Source organism: Rousettus aegyptiacus, unplaced genomic scaffold (assembly GCF_014176215.1).
Source record: "Rousettus aegyptiacus isolate mRouAeg1 unplaced genomic scaffold, mRouAeg1.p scaffold_m13_p_3, whole genome shotgun sequence".
Lineage (NCBI taxonomy): Eukaryota > Metazoa > Chordata > Mammalia > Chiroptera > Pteropodidae > Rousettus > Rousettus aegyptiacus.
The window spans coordinates 105575526-105593570 of record NW_023416306.1 but is presented as its reverse complement, the minus strand read 5'-3'; the positions used below and the strand labels follow the sequence as shown (position 1 = coordinate 105593570).

At 46.8% G+C, this 18045-nt stretch overlaps 1 protein-coding gene across 2 annotated transcripts in view; it reads right to left on the bottom strand.

The window, feature by feature from the left end:
• SLC7A8 (solute carrier family 7 member 8) overlaps window positions 1-18045 on the bottom strand; it is a 47372-nt gene that overhangs the window by 2478 nt on the left and 26849 nt on the right. The window contains exons 4-10 of one of the 2 annotated variants that reach the window (XM_016120477.2): window positions 10549-10674; window positions 8888-9041; window positions 8143-8266; window positions 6625-6728; window positions 3134-3230; window positions 1870-2019; window positions 153-330 (exon numbers count right to left, since the gene is read on the bottom strand). In XM_016120477.2, the coding sequence (XP_015975963.1) occupies window positions 153-330; window positions 1870-2019; window positions 3134-3230; window positions 6625-6728; window positions 8143-8266; window positions 8888-9041; window positions 10549-10674 (933 nt within the window). Of the gene's footprint in view, window positions 1-152; window positions 331-1869; window positions 2020-3133; window positions 3231-6624; window positions 6729-8142; window positions 8267-8887; window positions 9042-10548; window positions 10675-18045 lie in introns of those variants that run through there. The other variant, XM_016120478.2, reaches the window with a different exon arrangement.

The following is an 18045-nucleotide window of genomic DNA, read 5'->3' as shown; positions in this document are numbered from 1 at the left end:
GGCACCTGGCCTTGCCAGCTCCCAACTCTTTCCCTAGAGCTCTGTGGCCAGCCCAGTCCTCCTGATTCTGGTGCGGCTCCCCTGCCGGACTGCTGACTGCTCCATCCCAGACCAGGAGGCCCTCTAGCCACCCAGAGCCTTCAACAACTCACTGATAAAGTTATTGAAACACTTGGGCTTGTGTTGCCAGTAGACACCCAGGAAATAGACGGGTACGCCTGTCAGCATGATGGCCAGGCCGATGCCACACACCACAGGCTCCGACCACAGGCTGAAGACCAGCAGGAAGGCCCAGAACAACAAGTAGATGAAGGGGAGCAGCAGGCTGATCTGTGGAACAGAGGCTATGTTAGCTGTGTAGACCCCATGGCCCAGGATCGGGGCATCCTCCCTCTTCTTCACCCTTAGGGAGCATCTCTGAGTTCAAGGCAGGGATTTACTCAGCTCTGTGGCTCCCACACCCAGAGCCCTGATAGGGTAAGTGCTGTGTCAAGAAATGCTGGTGAACTTAGGCAGTGGGACAAGAAGAGAACGGGGGACCAAAGAAGGGAACGGCCCTCGCTGCCCATCTCCTCCCTCCTGAGTGGGATCCAACGGGGCCCTGTCATCCATGCTGTGTGCCTGTGGCAGCCAGAGCATCCTGTGGGGACTGGTAGGCTTGCTGGTACATTGGTACATACTTACTGAGGTCTTAGGGTAGGGGAGAAGTGGAGAAATGAGTAAGGACCTGGGTCAGTCAAGCTCCCTGCTCCTTGCCCACTTCTAGGCAGAGCCCTCATCTGGGTACATGGCACTGGCCACAGGATCGACCCCAACTTTTTCAAGCAATTTGAGAAGATAGATCTGCCAAGACTCGAGAAATTGAGAAACCTAGCAAAGTAGTATAAGGCAGTGTGGGGCCTTGACATTGTTCAGAAAGAAGCGTCTCTCTCTGGGCTTTCCTTCTTGTTGACCACAGGTAGGAGTTCTCAGTAGAGTCCTCGTCAAGCGTCTAGATTCAGCTGCTTTTCTCCTAGTCCTCTCCTTTCAGAGGGTATGCATGTCATGGGGAGATGGGCTTATTCTACCTTCTCTTCACCGTAGTAGGTTTTCTAAGAGTGCTAGCAATATGGCAGTGGAAAACAGAGATTTGGAAAGCCCTTGGTTTCTCAGCTGAAAGAATTTTCTAGAAGCATCTAGTTTCCTTCTGCTTCCAGAACAGAATTGTTCAAATGAATCAGGGCTATGCTCTATTGTTCTAATTTGCAGAAAAACCCATAGTACTCTCACGTATTTTGGCCTGAGCAATCCCATCATTCCCATCACGAAGTTATTTCTTGTAGCAATCAATAGGTTCACTGGGTACCCTGTTACGTGAAGGGCCACAGTATTTTTTAAAAAGAGGCTCATGGACAACTGGAGTGGACTGGGAAGCTTCAAAGAAGAGGAGATACTTGAAGCTTATGTGGAAAATGGTTAGATTCAGAGAGGCAGCTGGGAGGAGGAAACTCATTCCGGGATAGAAACATAGCACAAGTGGACCCAGCTATCTGGAGCGACAGGGAAGAGACTGGCCAGACTAGAGGGCCCGGGGAAATGTTGGAGAGATAAGGGAACCTTGAACAATCAGCTGGAGTTTATGAAGGAATGACATGATGAAAGTATCATTTAATCTAACTTATCTCTCCAGCTGCAGTTTCCTCTGGTCCTATCCCCAGCAGAGAATGGAAATAAATGGCCACCCCATCCATTCACACCGGCCCTTGCTTCCCAAATGGTCTGTTATCTTCACAGAGACTACCTGTGGTCAGCACCTGAGAACAAGGTGATTAAAAAATCTGAGCTGCAGCTAGAAGAGAGAGAGGGAACCACACGGGGAGGTTTTCGCACCTTGATGGGGCGGGGGATGTCAGGCTTCTTCCAGCGAAGAACTATCTGTCCGGCAACTGTGACTCCATAGAAGAGGTAGTTGATGAAGCCCACGTAGTTGATGAGTGTGTACATGTCGCTGGTGACCAGCATCAGCAGGGTGGAGATGCACTGGGTCGGGGAGAAGCGCATCAGTGATAGGAAGGGTATTTGAAGACTGGAGTTGTTTAAAGGTCAGGAATCATGCCCATGGCTCAGGGAGATGGTGCCATTTCATAAAGGATGTCTCAAAATGGGGACTTCACCACCTCCTCTAGAAGCCCATGCCACACCAGTGATTAAATATTTTGATTCTCACTCCTGCCATCAGAAAGAACTTCTAGGGAATAAGCCAGATTCTTGCAGGACTCGCCTTGTAGTCATAGTGCTGCACCAGCGGCTCAAACTGAAAGAAGTCTGTGGCCTGCCGAGAGTACTGAGTTTTCTCTAGTCACCTTTCATGATGACCTTCATCTTGTATCTGAACACTCTGAAATTCCCCCTAGCGTTGAACAACGAATGCCCTTGACTTCCGAGAGCTCCACTATCCTGGTCTAACTGCTTCTCCAGTGACCAAAGTCATTTTCAATATTTTATTTAGGATCCAAAAGAAAAAAAAAATAACTTAAAAGTCTGGATGGGGACAAATCTTTGTTCTTTCTTTTAGTTCTCGCTAAATGATTCTACTCTGGGGTCATTTTACTCCCATTTTTCCCCATCCCAAATTTCCTTTTCTCCATTTCCAGTGCACTAGTCTTCCTTTCTTTACGGTTTTTCTTACTTGGTGTACCCTTAACACTGAATTTATTTCAGTGACATCTGCCAAGAGACTGGAAGAGCCTCTTGGGGCAAGAGGATGGTTGGGGAGGGGTGGGGTGTGCAGTGATTGATTGCGAGCAGAGGCCCAAATGTGCAACTCTGTGGGCAACAGGCGTAAAGGAGAGCCCAGAAAGGAAATGTTTCTTTGTGAAGTTATAGAATCTTCAGGTAGTCACTTCAGTTTGATCCAAAAGGATGGGAGGATGGAAATAACTTGGTCTGAGAGCCTTAAGGTCTTTAAGGACTCAAATATCTTGCTATGTCTCTTGATATCAGTAAAGCTTATGTATATCATTTGCCATTTATCTAGGACCTGGTGATCCCTAGGAGCAAACCAGAAGGTGTGTGTGGGAAGGATGAACTCCCAGCTCAGAGGAAGCACAAGACGGAGGGCGTGTGTAGGACTGGCACGAGGAGGGGTCCTTACTGTGAAGAGCAAGGCTGGGATGGGGGTGCAGCGCTTCACATGGATCATGGCCAACACACTGGGAAGGTGGCCCTCCCTGGCTCCGGCAAAGAACAGCCTGGCAGAGAGAAAAGCAGGTCAGCCTGGGATGGACCATGGACTACCCAAGGAAACTCCCTCCCCAGCCCGGGCTCCCTCATCCATACCCCTTCTGCCCACACAGGAGCATCCTCTTTCCAACCAGGTGCCCTCCTTCTCGTGCACATCTTCCAGCCTAATAGTCACAGGACCCACAGTCACAAATGCAGGTGCAGGCAAACCAGAGGCGGCCAGTGGATAAGTGCATGGATTCCGGTTGCGTGGAGACCCTGAGTGTGGCCAGGGTGGCTCGGGGTTACCGCTGATTGTGCTGTCACTCTGTATGTAGGTCTCTCTTAGTTAAGCCTGGAGTGCTGCTGTGGGAGCAGACTCTCTCCTTTGCCTAGGTCTTAATCCCTTTAAAAATGTGTCTTTTCCTTCCTCAAAGGATACACGGGGACTGAACTGTACAAGAAAGGCCTTAAAAGCACTCATATCCTAGTCAGAAAGCAGTTGCCCCTGGGGGTCGGGAATGTGTGGTGGGCCAGAAAGGGACATGAAGGAACTTGGGGGCTATGTGGAAATGTCCTGTATCTTGTGAGTGGTGATTATGTGCCTGTTGACAATCGCTGAAACTCATCAAAATGAACCCTTGCTACCTGTGTATTTTATTATATGTAAATTATACTTAAACATTTATATCTTTAAGCTACTTATTATTTTCCCAAAAAGCCATCCTAAGGAAATGAATAGTTAGTGAAAGGTGTATATGTAAAGATGTCTGATGCTAGAAAAAAACTGGAAATATCCTAGATGCCTAAAACTGGAGATTAATTACCTAAGTTATGGTATATCCATAAGATGGAATTTTATACAGTCATAATAATAGTATAGAAAAGAACTGATAAATGAGAACATGCTCACACTATAATGATAAATCAAGAAAAGCAGAATAGAACACTATATGATTCCACAGAGTATGATTCCAATTAATTTAAAAATTATTTATGGGGCATGTAAAAACATATCTTAAAGTACCAACTGATTATTTCTGGGTGGTGGGATCCTGAGTGATTTAAATTTTCTTCCTTAAACATTACAGAAAAAAATTCAAAATTCTAAAATAGACAGGAAATTTGCAATTAGAATAAAAATTATTTTTTTAATTAAAAATATCAAATTTTTTCTTTTGAGATAATTGTAGATTCACATGCAGTTGTAAGAAAAAGTACAGAGTGATCCTATGTATTGTTTACCCAGTTTCTCCTATTGGTAACATACTGTAAAACTATCATACAATATTATGGCCAAGATGTTGATGTTTAAGTTATTTTTAAAAAGAGAAATTTTAACATAAAAAGCAGGCCTTCTCTCCCTTTCCTTTCCCAAGAGAAAAGAGAAAAGCTATTAGGAGTCATTTACATATTAGTGTAAATTAAACCACTTTTCCTTTTCTCTAGGATTTTACAGGGAAAGGAACACCCAAGGGGTGAGAGGAAGGGGAAGGTGTGATGGGGACAGAAAGGCACAGAACCAGCATTCCGGGTGTTCTGAAAAGAACTGTCACTTACTTTGTAATTCGTATCAGGGAGAGTAGAGCTAACAACAGCAGCCCACCACTAGTATGGGAGTCAATATAGCCCCAAGTACCCATATACATCCCCATCAGTTGCTATCACCAGATACCTAGGCCAGTGTCACTAGTTTCATGCAGCCACATGGCATTGCCTCTCTACAGTGCAGCCTCATGCACCCAACTGAGCCCCAGGTGCTCTGGGGGCCTCATCATGCACATAGCCAGGGTCCTGCATTCACATGCAGCCAGGACCAAGTGGAATTGTCCAGGTCCAACAGCACTTGCAAGTGTCAAGTTCATAAGAGACAATCCTTGCCCAGCTAGCTGACAACAGAGGAGACAAGGACAATAAGCATGACACACACCCACACACACTCCTACTCCTCAGGAAGGATCATCTTCTTCATATCCCAAAACATGAGAGAGAGAGAGAGAGAGAGAGAGAGAGAGAGAGAGAGAGAGAGAGAGAGAGAGAGAGAGAGAGAGAGAAGGAAAGGAGGAGGAGGAAAGGGAGGAGGAAGAAGGGAACTGGAAGATGAGCACAGGAGGCCTGGTGGGTGCGCCACGCCTCTGAATTAGAGGCCAAGTACACCGGGCTGCATCTCCTGCATGCACACACAGCTACACCACATGCACGCAGACCGCGGCTTGGCCTGCCTGAGGGACTAACCCCACTCTAAAGTGACTGTAGCCAGTCACTCTTCTCCAATAGATCCCAGGGAGCCTCATAGGTCACTGCTCTTCCACTGCTTGCCCTCGGCTGGGGCCTCCAGGTGGCCACTGCACCTGTGTAACATGCACATGAGGTTGCTGTGGATGGATGAGTGTCACAGGGTCCTGGGGAACGGGGGACACCCACACTTCCTCTTTCCTGCCTTGGTTCCTGAAAACATGGCACTCCTTTGTCAGGTCATGGGAACTCCTCCCTGATGTGATGGGTGGCTTCGGAAGCAGCTGAACTCAGGAACTTATTCTTTTTGCTGTATCTTTTGAGCAGGACTGTGCCCTTGGTGCAGAGGGTCTTTCTAAGAACCCTCAGAGGACCCCCTTGAACAGCACCATTGGAAATTGTGCAGCATCTGCCGGCCTCAACAGCCCATTCTGGAGACAGCAAGAAGGGGCACCAAGGGGGCCAGATTCCTGGATGTGTGGGTGCAGGAGCCAGGGGCTCCTGGGCCCATTTGAGCTTCTGGCTTCCCTGAGAGTTTGGGGGTGGGGGATGTGGCTTTGGACAAATGTTTTCCTGCTGCTCTTCCCCTGCTCTCTCACTTAACATGCTCTACCTGAGTCACTTGAGTGGCCACGTGAAGACCTTCTACAGCTGCCTGTCTACTAAGCAGAGAAGAGCCTGCACCCACAGGGCACTCAGAGATGATCCCATCCCACCTGCAGTCTGGTCCTAGAACTCTCCTGGAAGGCTAGCCAGAGGCCCCAGGCATAGGTCCCTCTGACCTCTTCCAGATGAGGTTCCTCTCTAGCCAGCACAGCCTGTTTCTAGGAGAAGGGAAAAGGGGCTGCAGCTGAGAGGTCCTGCTGCCAGCCATAGCCCCAGACCTGGGACTGTGTCAGGCAGCCTGGGGCCTCCTCATCTCCCTGCTCCTATCGAAATGAGGTGGGATAAGGCTTCTCACCACTATATATGAAGCCACATACATAGTAGGTAACCACGTGAGCACACACAGCCCTCTCTGTCCACACTGATACACACATGCCCTCATGTGAGCAATCACTTTCTGCAAGGTCACCTCCCAGGTGCCCACACAGACCTTCGCTGACGGAGACAAGCCCCCACATATACACAGAGCAATATGCACAGCAGAGTGGCTCTGGGCTCGGAAAGGGCCTAGATAGCACTCACCGGGAGGAAGTGAACAGAGACCCATTGACTCCTCCAAATGTGGACAGGGCAACGGAAATGGGCATGATCCAGGCCATGACCCCTAGGAGCTTCTCTCCAAAAGTCTGTGAGAGAAAACCGGGGGTGAGCGGAAAAGGAGAAGTTACAATCCCACACTGGTGCATTACTGCTGGGGATGCTCCCTCCCAGGCCCACCCTTGTTGAGTCTTTACCTAAACTCCTGAGAGGAGGGACAGTATCCATGCCCGGCCCCCCTGCCCACAGCAACCACAACACAGCGGGGGGGCAGCCAATTAGCACTTTGGGCTAACTAACTGAAGAAGACAGTGTATGGTGAGAATACTAATTCTGATAATAATAAGCTAACATTTGTTATCCTCGATTTATGGATGAAGAAACTTAGGCACAAAACAATTCATGAGCTTGCTTAAGGTCTCACACCCAGGAAGTGGTAGGGTGAGGACCGGAAGCTGGCCATGTGAGTCCAGGCCTCACTACATTGTATACTATGAGTCTGGCATGTTGGGGCTCCAATCTCAGCCCATCATTTAGGAGTCGTGAAATCTTGAGCAAGGTTCGTAATTTTTGAACCTCATTTTTCCCATCTGTAAAATAGGGATGAATCCTAATTCATAGTGTGAGAATTTCTAAGTTCCTAGAAACAAATGATATTGGAGGCAAAATGATAAGAGGCTACTGTGTAGGTTGAGAAAGAAAAGGTGGTGAAGCTATAGACTAGTCTTCATGTTTTAAAGTCATACAAAATGTCAGGGCACCAGCCTCTTCTATATTCTCTGAACCAAGCATGCACTTGATGTACGGCACCTGGGGGAGTTGTTCGGAATAGCTGTTCTGCTGGGAAAGGCTAGTGGTCACAGATCAGGTTGCTACAGGACATTGGAGAGCCTCTTTCTTCAGTCCATAGATAACACAAGCAATGACACTGTTTGGCAGGGTGAAGTCGTGGCCCAGGTGAAGCCGGGTGAGGGAATGGCACAGCTCCCAGGTCTTTTCCAGATGTCAGGGACCCCAATGCCTTGGACCTGCATAATCTTTTCCCCAAAGAGCACAACCCACTCCTACTTTCAATGGGAAGGAGTCAGACTGCACAATTTCCAAAGGAAGAAATGGAGGCAGAGAGAAATGGTGCATCTTGTGCGAAATTAGGTCTTTCTGGGGAGGCGCCTGTCTCCTTTATACAATCATCATATTTAGAGTTTAAACTGCTCTAGATCAGGAGTTGGCAGACTTCCTCTGTAAAGGGTCAGATAGGAAATATTTCAGCTTTGCGGGCCATACAGTCTCTGGCAACTACTCAGTTCTGCCGTTGTTACCATTCTAGGTACAGTGGGGCTGTCAGTTTGTTCCTGGGAACTTGAAGACGTGGTTTCTGCCTTAAGGACTTGGGATGACTTTTAATTCCACAAATCCATGGAACAGGGGAAAGTAAGGGTGGCTAAACAGGCAAGTCTATGTCAATGTTCCTGGTTCGAGAGATGGCAGAGTTTGATTTCTTACCACAGCGACTGCGTTTGATGTCAGCAGCTCCTGGGGGGACATTGCAGTGACATAAGCGACATTGGCAAAGACATATACAAATGTGACCAGTGGGATGGAGATGAAGATGGCTCTGGGAAGGTTCCTGTAGAGGGAGAGGAGGTGAGAGGGGGAAGGCCCGGCACCTGGGACCATCTGCCTCGTCACGGGGTCTGGGGAGTGCCCTCTGTCTTGCTGCATGAAGCTGACCTAGCAGCCTTCTGTGACGTTCCCTCTCCCTGGAGGGGTAGGAATGGGGATTTTGTCTCAATATGGGCAGGACAATTGAAAGGGAGTGCAACATCTTAGGCTGGAAATATACTCCACGCCTGTTGATCTCTTCCTGACCAGAATCTCTACAATGCACTCCTTTTCTTGCCTCAAGACACGAAGACCTGCCTGCCTGTCCCGAAATGGGTGAGTAAGGTGTCTGAAAACTTTTCAGGGCACGTTTTATTTTCTCAGGCAGTGGTGTTATCTCAGAACCGTTTTCTGGTTTTCGGTCTGCTCTGAGACAGTCGCCTGGTCATCCTTTTCCTGGCAGGGTGGATGGAAAATGGTCTAAGTTTCTGAAAAACGAACTATTTCTTCAGGATCGATCAGGTCTTGGTCAGAATGGGAGCTGGGAGGAAGAGATGTAGGCAGTGCACCCCTGGCTCCCTCTTTCCCATGGCAGGTGCCTTGGCCTTTCAAGGGAGAGAGGAAGAGCTGGGCTATTTCAACTCACTTGTAGGGATCAACAAGTTCCTCAGTCACGTAATTAAGAAAGTTCCAGCCTCCGTAGGCAAAGGAGCCCTGAAGGAAAGCCAGCGCAATGAGGCCGATGTTGGGTTCTTGAAAAGCCTCAAATGCATTCTTTGGCTCCAGCCAGTAGTATTCTCCTGTGGACACAAGGGGCAGAAGGCTGCTCAGAGAGACCAGTCAGAGACCTGGCAGCCCCTGGCCTGGCTGGTCCCATCTCTGCCAGTCTCAGTGACGATGATCCATCTCTTTGTCTTGTCTCCAGTGAACCCCACGTACTGGAGAAGTGGGACCAAAAGGAGGAGGAAAATACAGGTCCAAGACCCCCTAGAACCTGGTAATCATGAGTCCGATGGGGGCTCAGGTTTGAAACACAGTTCTGAATGTTTTTTTTTAAAAGGCAAAGTTACTTGGAAGGGAAGGCCACTAGTGAGGGCAGGGCAACTTTGGAGCTAGCTGGGCAAAGTGGAGCTGGCTTACTGGGATTCGGAGATTCAGGATTAGAACCCTTGGCAGCCTCCTGACCACCTTCCCTGATATTTAAGTTTGTACATTTTCATGAAGAAAGCATCAAGAACAAACACTCAAACGTAAGCTTCCATAATCCTATATTAGTTTGAGTTTGTTCTGCTTTCTTCGTCAGTCTCCTCCCATCTTTTTCTAAGGTGTGTGTTTGGTCTCCCTTTTCATGGCACAGACTTCCCGAGGACAGGGGCCTTCAGCAAAGAGCTCTTAAATTAGCCTCCCAGACTTTAGCACAGTGTCCACACAGAGTGCCGTCCAGGAAGGCAATGAGGTGGAAGTTGCAATGAGACACAGAGTGATTGCCCATACTTTACTTATCCATCTATGATCTGGCCTTGGAAGAGTAAATAGATTAGAGTGACCAGGAGACAGGTGTTGGGACCAGATTAAGAGGGACTCACTGTTTTTGAAAAGACAGCAGAGTGATTGGCTTAAATCTAAATTCCTGAAAACAATAGAACCTGCTAAAGAACTTAATCCAACTGATTAAAGTAATCATGGACATTTTATATAGCAGAACCTTAATTATGTTTCCTGGAGTCAAAATCCGGGCACCCCACTCTGCTTTCAGGGCTTGTGAGGAGGTGGGAGGCCTCCTGCTTGTCATCTGACTTTCTCCAGGAGGCAGTGACACTGGGCAGAGCCTCGTGGTTCTATGGGTCCCATGGAAACCAAATACAGACTCAGGCTTGGAAAGGACCAAATCCAGTGGGGAATGTTGGCAGGGGTCCCAGGAACATAGAGCTCTCTCTTATAGAGATTGTGAGTAATTTTACAACATATAAAATCTCTTCCTGCAGCCTCCATTTTAAAATATGGACAAGAGACAGTATAAGATGCAGGGAGCTTGCCTGGGGTTGGGGCAATAGGAGTCCAGGGATCTGGGGTCTTCAGAGCCATGCGATCGGCATGGGAGGACTGAATCTGCTAATAGGCAAAGCATGCCCTACTTTCTGGGAAGATGGTTTCTCTTCCTCTTTGTCAAACAAGTGAGGAAGAAAAGTCATTTAAGGCCAGAATTGGGACATCTCGGCCTTAGACTGCATAAGACAGTGTGAGGGGGGTGTGTACATGCAAGGGGTGGAAAGTAGGGCAGGGCCCTGTGGATCTTATGATACTCACCTTTGCAGATCTGTACAACCCCCATGATGATGATCAGGGCCAAGGCCAGGAGCTTCCCGGCTGTGAAAATGTCTTGAACCCGGGTGGCCCACCGCACACTGGAACAGTTGACCCATGTGAGGAGCACTGAAACGACACCCCCCCAAACATACCCTCAGGGGCCATAATAAGGCTGCAGGACACCCTGTGCACAGAAGCAGAAATGCTCCTTGTTCTTGATGTTGGGATTGTGGCAGACAAGCCAAATATTCTGCATGCTCAGCGCCAGTGTCCAAAAGCTCTGGCTAGGTTAATTGGTTACAAATGGGGATTATGTGTCACAAATTAGAGCTTGGTCAGAATGCGCCCTGCCCAAGGCTGGAAGCCAGAAGACGTGGAACTGGCTCTGGGGGGAAAGTCAGCAGCTGATCAGGGCACCCATGTGGGCTTTGCTTTCAAGTCATTGTATGTCCAAGGGACACCCTAAGCAGCTTGTGGGATCCTGGATGTCATCTTCCTGATCTTGGTTTTGGGGCTTAGGGGTTTAGGAGAATTTTTTGTTACTTAGGCTTATCGAGTTATAATATACATAGAGTAAAATTCATTCTTCCAAGTGTACAATTTGATGAGATTTGACAAGTGTATTCATTGTTAAATCATTACTGCACTCTCTACATAGAACACCTCCAATGCTCTGAAAAGTTCTCTGGTATGTTTTGTTTCTCTGACGTCAGTCCCCTTCTATACCTTGGGCAACCACTAATTTGATTTCTATCCCTGTAGTTTTGCCTTTTCCATAACGTCACATAAATGGAATCATTTGACATGTAGCTTTTTGTGTCGGGCTCCTTTCACTTAACATGATACTTCTGAAATCCATTCATGTTGCTGTATACATCAGTAGTTTGCTCCTTTTTATTGTTAAGTAGTATTCCCATTATACGAATATATGTCTGTTTTTCCATTCACCAGCTGATGGATATTTGGGTTGCTCCCAGTTTGGGGGTAGTCTTCGAATGGGGTTTTCATTCCTCTTGAGTAAATACCCAAGAGTTGGATAAATGTATGTCGTGTGGTAAATGTATGTTAAACTTTAGAGAAACTGCCAAACTGTTTTCAAAAGTGGCTGCATCATTTTGCATTCCTACCAGCAATGTGTGCAAGATTCTGTTGCTCTGCATCTTTGTAGCATTTGCTATTGATAGCTTCTAAAGTCTGGCTATTGTCATAATGAAGTTGTATTTCATTGCAATTTTGATTTGCATTTCTTTAGTGACTAATGATGTAGAGCGTGTTTTCATATGCTTATTTCCACCATCTCTGTATCTTCTTGAGTAGTATGAGGGGCTTTTAACCTGCTTCTTTTCCTAGGAGGCATGGAAATCTCAACCACGTGGAACCTCCAGGGTTGTGGGGAGAGCTCAGAGGCTGAGCACTGGGATGGAAAGGTCCCCCATTTTACTGTTGCACTCTCTATGTAACCCATGGGAGCCCTGTGCTGCAGGAATCAGATGCTCAATCTCCTGGTGGTTATGAAGTGCTTAAGAATAAAGGGAAAAAATTAAAAACCCTCTAGCTTCCCCTTCCTCCGAAACAGTGACCAGGATGCCCCCTAGTCCTCCAAGGGTACAAGTCATACGTATAAAAGCATGGGACTCTTTCTCTCTCCTCAAGCCTCTAACCAGACCTCTGACTTCACTTGAACAGCTGATCAAGTTCTATCAATACCTTATCCTGAAACTGTGCATTTGCTTTCCAAATATTTCCCAACCTTACTTGATTCTGAGAACATTTTGTCAGGGTAAGGACCTGACATTATTATCCCTCTGTAACCTTCCTCTCTGTGCCGTCTCTATCTGGCAAACTCCTTCTCCTCTTTCAAGATCCAGCTCAGATGTCACCTTCTCTGTAAGTCATTATTATTTTACTTATTCCTCACAATATGCTTGCTAGGTAAGATATATCAGCTGCGTTTTATAGACAAGAAACAAAGTTTGTCTCTCTTCTCTCCTCCCAGACCACTTTGTTTATATCTAATTTGGGCACTTATTTCTTTGTATTATAATGATCTATTTCTTTTTCTCTGTCTCCTTGCAGATTAGGAGGTTGGGAACTCTGACTGTTTCATGTTTTTAATCCCAGGGCATATTATTGGTACCTGCAAATAGCAGGTACTCAGCAAATATTTAATACTTGGAGAAAGAAAATGTCCCAGTTCATTAGCCCTGTAATCTCATCTCATTTGACAAATTTCACAATGCACACCCATCTCCCTGCTCTCCAGGAAACTCATCAAAAGGAGACATGATCCCCAGTTGTTTTCACAGAGCCAAAAGAGCAACAGGAAACTTGACTTCGAGAGTAGAAACTCTTGACTCTTCGTGGAGGGGCTGTTATCCAAGATGGTGTCATATGAGGAGAACCAAAACATGTTGTTGGAGGAAGGATTTTAAGTGCCTGAACAGGGAGAACATTTTGTAAATACTCAGATGTTCCAGATGGACCGAGATGTCTGATAAATACACATTTGTTTTCTCTTACTCAGTTCTATAAGGGTTTTAGGATCACATGCCTGGTGACAAAACAACCCAAATCACTCTAAGCAACGGGGCCTGTGATCTGGACTTCTCCCCAGGGCCCCGAAGCATACTAGGGATGAGGCTGGGCCACTGGGTCCCAGGAGTTCAGGCAGACACCAGCAATAATGGCTAAAAAATAAAAGAGAGTAACTTATGAAAGGAAGGAAGATTAGGACACAAAACCTATGTGGCTCAGGGATAGGTAAGGATTGCTGAACAAGCAGTGGAGAAGAAAACTGTCCTCCACCAAGGGGAGGAGAGGGAGGGAGGGAGGTGACAACAAAGGGCAGAGCAGGACAACTAAGCAGAAGGGGGAATGTAACTACCTCCCCATATGCTGGGATAGAAAACACAAAATCATTCTCTTGTCAAGAGAGATCTTGTCAAGGCAGCCGGAAAAACTGCTTCAAAAGGTCGGGCCCACAGTATCCTGGGGAGATCAGAGATGTTTGAAGGAAGGGACGTTGTCAAATAATCTTGTGGGTGTCTTCTGTCTTGCCTGAGCTTATCTCCACAACTTCATAAAAACCCAGCTCTTGACTAATATTTAACCTTTCTCCTTTGCAGGGATCTTTCAGGAATTAAAAGAGAAATCCTGAGAATGAGGTGAGGAGACTGGCTGCCTGTGACACTAATCTCCTTGGAACAATGGCTGCAGGCCATGTCTGACCTTTCACCCTGCAGTGGAGTGATCACAGCATGTGACTAAGGGGAAGGAGGGCACTTCATGAGAGAAGCTGTCTCCTGGTACCACAGGACAGCTTCTCTCATAGCGGGCTGAAACCCGAGCCTCCATCCAAAAAGGAAAGGTCAGGGAGTGAAGACAACACTTGCCAGATGCTTGCCAAGCCCCTGCCCTGCTCAGGTGTCCTGCCTCTCTGCCTGTCTGCTATCCAGAGCTTCTCTCTGTTGCTAATGGCTATGTCCCCTCTCTCTTCTTAGCCAGACCCTGAATTCTGCATGCTTGAGAAACAGTAACCTCAGGGGAAGCCACAATTAGATGTGGACCAGTGGTCACTTCAGTTTGAAATGTGGGGTTTCATCCATGCATCCATCCATCCGTGAACAAAGGGCCTACCTGCTAGGCACTTTGGTAGGTGGGAGAGTTATAAATAAGACACAAGTCCTTGCCCTCAGGAAGTTGATATTGTAAGAGGGGAGCTGGGAGATCTAAAAAATGATCAGAAAACAATGTGGTGATGGCAGAGCTCTTCATGGAAGCCAGTGGGCATCCATGAGGTGCCCCTAATTCAGCTCGGGGTAATCGGAAATGCTTCCTATAGGAGGGGAGACCCTAACAACAGGGAAAAATTTTACAATTTTGGCCCAGCTGGACAAAATAAATGAAAAGGCATAAAATGCTGGCTGTTGTCCATCGTAACCTGGCTATGGGGGTGGTTGCTGCTTCTCTAGAGGCCTTATCGGAAGCCCAGACTTATCAATATTTCTTGGGCCTTTTCTCTACTCTTTCTCTTTTGTTTCCTGGGTTTTAAAGAAAAAAGGTGAAAGACTATCAAGAAAAATGAGACTTCGAGAAGGTGCTGAAGTCAGGGGTTGGTTACTTAATCTGCCAGTTTGAAAAGCCTAATGTCAGGATGACGGGTGGGATAAGAAAAAAAAGAAAACAAACAAACAAACAAACAAACAACGAGGCCAGCAAGATTAGCCCCAGTAATCTTGTGCCCTGCCCAGAGAACCCAGGGCCTCTCAACTGCCAAATAGGAAAGGTGGGCTCAATGATTCCTGCCTGTGGGAGAGCAGCAGGACTGGCAGAGAAATGCAGAGTCCTCAGATCAATGACAATACAGATCCTGTTGCTGACTTGGAATGTGTCCACTGTGGAGGGGGCGGGAAAGCTCCTGCTTCCTGTAGAGAAGGCGTCCCTAGCCCCATCCCAGCCCTGATCTTCAGACTCTGATCCCTGGGGAGTCACAGAAGCCTCTCCTTCACTTCCTCCCTAGGGATGATAACATCAGAATTCCTGGGGGTATGCAGAAGAATGGCAACCCAAAAATGTCAACATCTTAATCTCGTGAATATGTTACCTTACATTCTGTAAGGAATCCTGCAAATGTGATTGAGTCAAGGATCTTCAGGTGGGGAGATTATTTTGGATTACCTGACTGGGCCCAATGTAATCACAAGAGCCCTTTAAGAGGGAGGCAGGAAGGTCAGAGTTAGAAAAGGAGTTATGATGACCAAAACAGAGATCAAAAAGGAAAAAAGATTTGAAGATGCCATCCTGCTGGCTTTGCAGATGGAAAAAGGGGCCCTGAGCCAAAGAATATAGGGGCCCTCTAAAGCTGGAAAAGGCAAGGGAACAATTCTCCAGAGTCTCCAGAAGGAACACAGCTTTGCTGACACCTTGAATTTAGTATTTCTGATCTTTGGAACTATGAAGGTAGTAAATTTGTGTAGTTTTAAGTCACTAAGTCTGTGGTAATTTGTTATAGCAGCAATGGGGAAGTAATAATACATGGCCAGACATCATACAGAAAGAGCAAAAAGCAGGTGCATATCCTTAAAGAGAAAAGCTTTTAGGGAATAACCAGGCAGCACATACCAGGACCCCAACGGAAAGCTGGTCCAAAGGCCTTGCAGGACACCAAGTGGAGGGAGGGGGGGCTCTCCTCATGCGGGTAGTGAAAGTGAGGTCACCAAGGTGTTGGCCTAGTTGGCGAATCTCCAGCCACATGACAACATCCCATCTCTTCCACACTCTTGGGATCCTATGGCTAGAGCATTACTGCCTCCTTTTCCTCCCCTTTGTAATTCAATACAAATAGGCTTGCCCTATAATAACTCTAACTGTGCTTCTCTCATAAAAATATAGGGCAAAAGACACTCCCAATACCCTTCCTTCATCCCTCATCCCAGGTTCTCCCCCATTCTCCTCCATATTTCATACAACTACAGGCCCACATGCACAACCCCGATACACATATGAACAGAGGCCCAAGAATTACAAGCTTCTTGCAAGACAGATGGAATGCGGATATAATTCTTTTGTTCTTTGACCCATAGTTTTGTTGGTCTCCTAAATTTACTGATCAGAGGCTATAATTAAAGGCTATAAAAGAAATCAAGATGGAAAACCAAGAGATAAACTCAAGAGTCACGAGTCTGAGTTCCTCCCTCCAGCAGGAGGGTAAAGGGTAGCCACATTGTGTGCTATGTCGTAGTAGACAATACCAAATGCACTTCAGCAGACAATGCTCTGTGGCTTTCCTGGGAGGAATCAATTCAACCTGTCTCAGTAGGAGGTAAGGCACAGAGACTAAAGGATCACAAATTTTAGAAGGGAAGAATAGGAACAACATTTTGGGGGAATGTTAACTTTAAATTAATACATTATAGACTGTAGGTAACAGATAATTTAAAATTAGTATCTCGTTTTGCAACAGAACACCAGTGAATCATCAGCATAAGCAAATACATAAATCTTCATTTAGAAAATTTTAAAAATGGATTAGAGAATTGTGGGGCTGGTTTTAAGTCCTTGCAACCAGCATAGAGCCAGGGCTGTGACTTTATCATTCCTCTCCTCAGCTCTACCTAGTAAGCCTGGTGAGGGGAGGACCATGTGTGTTCTGATGTCTTTTTTGAGTACAGAACAAGCAAGTAGGGCTCAGAGGAGTTTGTGTAGAGTGAAGTGTTAAGAATGGGGGTGGGGGGTTGAATAGCTTAGAGGGACGCTGGAGGCAGAGATGGTTCCCTTGGAGGGACCTAGCAGCCTGGGCTGACTCTAAGTATCATAGACCTTTAGAACTTGAAGACCCAATGGCTGTGGTGCCCTTCCCAGCTTGGTCACTTTCTTTCAGGGAGCTTGGACTGGCTAATCAAGCTGTTTGAGCCTTACTTTACTCTCTGTAAAATTCAGGTGTGATCCATTTTAATTCCATAAAATGTTAAGTGGTTATTCTGATTGTACATAAACTAAGAAACTAGAACTCAAAAAGAGGGCATGATTTCCTCAGAATAATGCTGACAATCAGAGGCAAAGCAGAGTGGACAGGAAAGGGGATGGTTTGGAAGGTTCTGGAGAAGCCATATCACACATCGGGCCACATCCTGCACGGTTAACAGTGCCTCTCCTTGTTGCTTCCTCCTCTACCCTGACCCTGCTCCTCAATTTCTAATCTGTTTCATCTTTTTCTCAGGAGGATGCTCATCCACAAATTATCTATTTCGAGGTCTTTCAACCCAAGCTGTCTGGAAGTGTGGGGTCACAGGCACAAAGGTGGATTGAAGGATTGTGGAGCCAATAAGCAGAAAGCTGAGACACTGACCGGAGCCCAGATGTTCAAATATGTTCCTATGCCTCTGTTTCCACAAGTGAAGAAAATTACACCAACCCTTAAAAATCATTGCTGGGAAAGAATGCCCTACAGAAATCCAAGGAGCGCTGTTGCTGCTGCTGCTCTCCTCAGGCTCAGTGGAGAATGAAACTTCCCTGTTCTTCCTGCAGCCAGCAGTGCACACACAGCCATAAACATCACCCTGTTAGCTAGTGTGACCTTGACACACTGGGACACAGTAGGTGTTAATGCCTGCTGAGTGGAGATGGATGGATGGATAAAGCTATGCAGAAAATATCAGGGAGGGTGCATAGGAGCCACTATGCTTCTCTAGGAAGTAACTATTAGGGTTTTTCACGTCATGGGATGGCCTCATGAAGCAGGGCAGGCGAGCACAGACATAGATGGGGAGGAAGATACATATGCTGGCTGCTTCTCTTTCCCCCGAGAAAGCTCGCAAAGCACAGGTCATTTCCAGAGACCATTGGATGACTGTTTTGGGGTGTTCCCTCGCTTCTGGACACAGGACTCTGGCCTCTTGCTGAGCTGGGCTCACAAAGAGTCATCCTGTGTTTTCATCAGAGGGCCAATGAACACTTTACTGTGTGGATCCCCAAACTAATCTCATTCCTTTTGCCAAA